Source organism: Carlito syrichta, unplaced genomic scaffold (genome assembly GCF_000164805.1).
Source record: "Carlito syrichta isolate Samal-C Ts95f unplaced genomic scaffold, Tarsius_syrichta-2.0.1 Scaffold309473, whole genome shotgun sequence".
Taxonomy (NCBI): Eukaryota; Metazoa; Chordata; class Mammalia; order Primates; family Tarsiidae; genus Carlito; species Carlito syrichta.
In genome coordinates, this window is record NW_007253569.1 from 247,636 (window position 1) to 251,416 (window position 3,781).

The 3,781-nt window shown below is 37.6% G+C and overlaps 1 protein-coding gene across 1 annotated transcript in view; it reads left to right on the top strand.

Moving 5' to 3' along the window:
* Positions 1 to 3,781, top strand: part of ATR (ATR serine/threonine kinase) — a 134,853-nt gene that overhangs the window by 37,221 nt on the left and 93,851 nt on the right. The window contains exon 16 of the mRNA XM_008067301.2: positions 1,410 to 1,595. Within this exon, the coding sequence (XP_008065492.1) occupies positions 1,410 to 1,595 (186 nt within the window). The remainder of the gene's footprint in view (positions 1 to 1,409; positions 1,596 to 3,781) is intronic.

The following is a 3,781-nucleotide window of genomic DNA, read 5'->3' on the forward strand; positions in this document are numbered from 1 at the left end:
AATCCACTCACCTCAGCCTCTCAAGGCGCGGGATTACAGGCTGAGCCACTGAGCCCGGCTGGATAGAATTCTTTTGTTATTTTCTTTGATCATCTCACCATACTGGGATATGATAGTTATGTTTTCATTGATGAGGTTCTTAGCTAATTTCATTTTAATATTTTTTAGTTGATAGAGCTATAAGCTGACTGATGATATATAAGGATTCCATAGGAAGAAGCAACCACCTTCAACTGTAATATAATGTCTGTGCTTAGCTTGGTTTCTTGGTGATCTGATTACTGCTTGGCCCAGTTTCTTACTAGTTTTTACATTTAGAATTGTAGTTTATGCTTCTTTTTTGGTGTCATACTAATAACAATATCTTTGAGGAATATGAGACTGCATGGGAACAGGAAAACCTATCAGAAATATACATACAACTTTTTTGTTTCTTTGATGTTGATTTATTTCATTGGTTTCATAATATGGCAGCAGCAGATTTCTTTCCATAGAAGAGCTATTAAATTTTATTCATCTTGAGAAAGTAAATCTGTATTGTGGAAGAGATGGACTTATAATAATAAGTATTTATGGAGTGTTTCCTACATGTCAGAAACTGTGCTAAGCAATTTATACAGATCCTCAAAATCACCCAGTGAGTTAAATATATTGTTAGTTTATTGTTTTGTAGATGAGGCGGAGGGAGGTTAGATTAGGTAACTTGTCCAAGTCACAGCACAATTAGTAAGTGACAGCACTAGAATTTAAACTAAAGCAATCTGACCAGAAAGACTGCCCTAAGCCACTATGCTTTATTTCTTCCCAAGGGATATGTATTTATAAATATTGAGTTGATGATATTAAAAGACCTTAGAGAAAACTAGGACTTTCTTTTTTTTTTTTTGAGTTGGAGTCTCACTCTGTTGCCCAGGCTAGTGTGCAGTGGCACACTCACGGCCACCCCAGCATCCACCTGCTGGGCTCAGGTGATCCTTCTGCCTCAGCCTTCCAAGTAGCCGGAATTACGAGCATGTGCTACCATGCCTGGCTAATTGTAGAGACGAGGCCTCGCCAAGTTGCCCAGGCTGGTCTCGAACCCACAGGCTCAGGCAATCCACTCACCTCAGCCTCCCAAAGTGCTGGGATTACAGGCTGAGCCACCAAGCCTGGCCTAGGACTTCCTTTTTGCAATTTTATTTCAAAAACAAAACTGATCACTTCTCTTCATTACAATTAATTCATAGGAGACCTACCACGGGACCAAGATTTGAATCCTCTTCCAGGACCTTTTCTTAATGCCATTAGTAAACCCTGTTACCTGGTCTAGAGCACCTGATTTACTAATAGTGTGTTAAAGTCGGTATAGTTATTTCTAGGATGTCATTATGAAGAAGCCCTCCTCTCTTTTTTAAATATGTCTGCATTAGAATGAAACAGAAATTGAACTGGGGAGCCTGTTGAGACAGGATTTTCAAGGACTGCATAATGAATTATTGCTACGTATTGGAGAACACTATCAACAGGTTTTCAATGGTTTGTCAATACTTGCCTCATTTGCATCTAGTGATGACCCCTATCAGGGCCCAAGGGATATCACATCACCTGAGCTGATGGTAAGGAACATGTTATATGGGTTCTTTCTCTTTGTTTTTATTATTTTTTGTAGCTTAATTATGAAATTGAAGAAACCAATTTTTTTCACTTTCTAATTGCTAGAGATTTGTTTAAATTTTAAGCTGATATTTCTATTTTGAAAAAGTTTGGTTTAAATTGCATGGTCACAATGGGGCATTAACCACATATGTTAGCATCGAAAAATGTGGATTTAAGAAATTTTTAAAATCTTTCCCATCCCATTAAATGGTTTTAGAAGATTTTATTTTTTTGCTGAGTATAAATATTGAATTTTAAACTTTACATATATTAGAATATGTCTGTATCTCTCCCCTCACCCTACCCCCACAGTTACTCCTTACACAGCATAGCAAACTAAGCATATCAGTTCTAACTGTAGTTTAATCCATTGTTGGATTGAAGGGAAGTTAGAAGACATTTTATCTCTTTTTATCTTTCTCTACCCTAAATTTGTATCTGAAATAGCTTTTATTTGTGTCTCTAAAAAAATTTATAAATCCTCAGACTTAGTATTTTTTCTCTTTTGTTGTTCTCGTTCCTTTAAGAGACTTGAAGGACTATCAGCAAACTATCTTGAGAGAAGTTTCTACCTCTGCTTTCTCATTCCCTATTCTAGTCTGGCTCTGTTTGCACTGTTCTTCAAAATTCTTTGTGTCAGTTTCACCAGCAGCCTTTCTGCTATTTAATTCCTCTGTCCTATCTTATTCAACCTTTCAGTAGCAGCCAACACTGTTGACCATCCCTTCCTATGTGGTGTCCAGGATGCCACATTGTCTTGATTTTCTGTTTACTTCACTGTTCACTCATCTTTGTCTTCTTTACTGACTCTTTCCTTATACATTATCTACTTTATCCTCTAAACGTTAGAATGATTCAGGACTATGTACCTGGCTTTTTTTCCCCTGTTAGCATTCTCTTCTTAAATTATTTCTCTCTTTTTTTTCTTTAATATGATTTTTAAATTTATTTTTGAGTCAGGTCTCACTTTGTCACTCAGGCCTGACAGGCTAGAGTGTAATGTCACGATCGTGGCTCACCGCAGCCTGCATCTCTTGGGCTCAGGCAATCCTTCCTTCTTAGCCTTCTGAATAACTGGGACTACAGGTGCATGCCACCACTCCCAGCTAATTTTCTGTTTAATATGGTTTATATTTTGATGATTTTATAGTTGAAATTACAGTCCTGGGAGGAAACAGAAGGCACTCCCACAAATGGTTAAGTAAGAATAATTTAACAAAGGGGCTATGACATGGACAAGGGTACCAACAAGGGATAGTAAGGAACCCAGGGACTACAAACAGGAGAAACCATAATGTTCTGGTGGAAATAGTGTTATTAGACCTGGTTGAGAACAAGAGTCATGAAATAGGGCCCTCTCGTTGTAAAGGTATACAACTACTGCCAGAACTACCTCAAAACACAGAGGAAACAGGACATGTAAGTGTCGTGCTCTCTCCTCCTACCCTCTGTTCTATTGATGTTTCCTGTTGTCTCAATTCAGTGGAAAGCTAGAGGGCAAGGGATCCCAAGTGATGCAGTCTGATTAACCTCCCAATACAGAGCAGGGCAAAAGAGGGCAGAGAATGGATCTGAGGATGAGAGAAGGAGCAGAGATACCTTTTTTGTCATCTCTACTCTCCTGTCTTATAAGCATCTCAAACAAGTCCAGACAAAACAAGTCTATTAGAAATCTTCATTTTCCCTCCCTAACTTGTTTTTGTCTTCCCTATCTCAAGAATGGTACTATTATTACCCACTTGCTTGAATCAAAACCTGGGAAGCATTCATGAATTATAATCAAACTATGGGCAAATCCTATCAAGTCTGTCTCCAAAATATATCTTTCCATTTCTACTGCCACCACACTCATACAAACAGCCATCATCTTTATCTGGGACAACTGTAAAAGCCTCTGAACTGTTCCCTCTTTTCATTCTTTCTTCTCTACAATCAATTATTTACATAGCATTGAGAGTGCTCTTTTTACAAACTCATATTATTTCCCCGCTTAAATTTCTTCTATGGTTTACATTGCTCTTAAAATAAAAGCAATGAAGCCATATGTGACCTGCCTATCTTTCTACTCTCATATTGTACGACTCTTTTCTTCTTTTCTGTTGATGTTTCAACACTGTTTCCTTTGTGTTTCTTTTTTTTCTTTTTT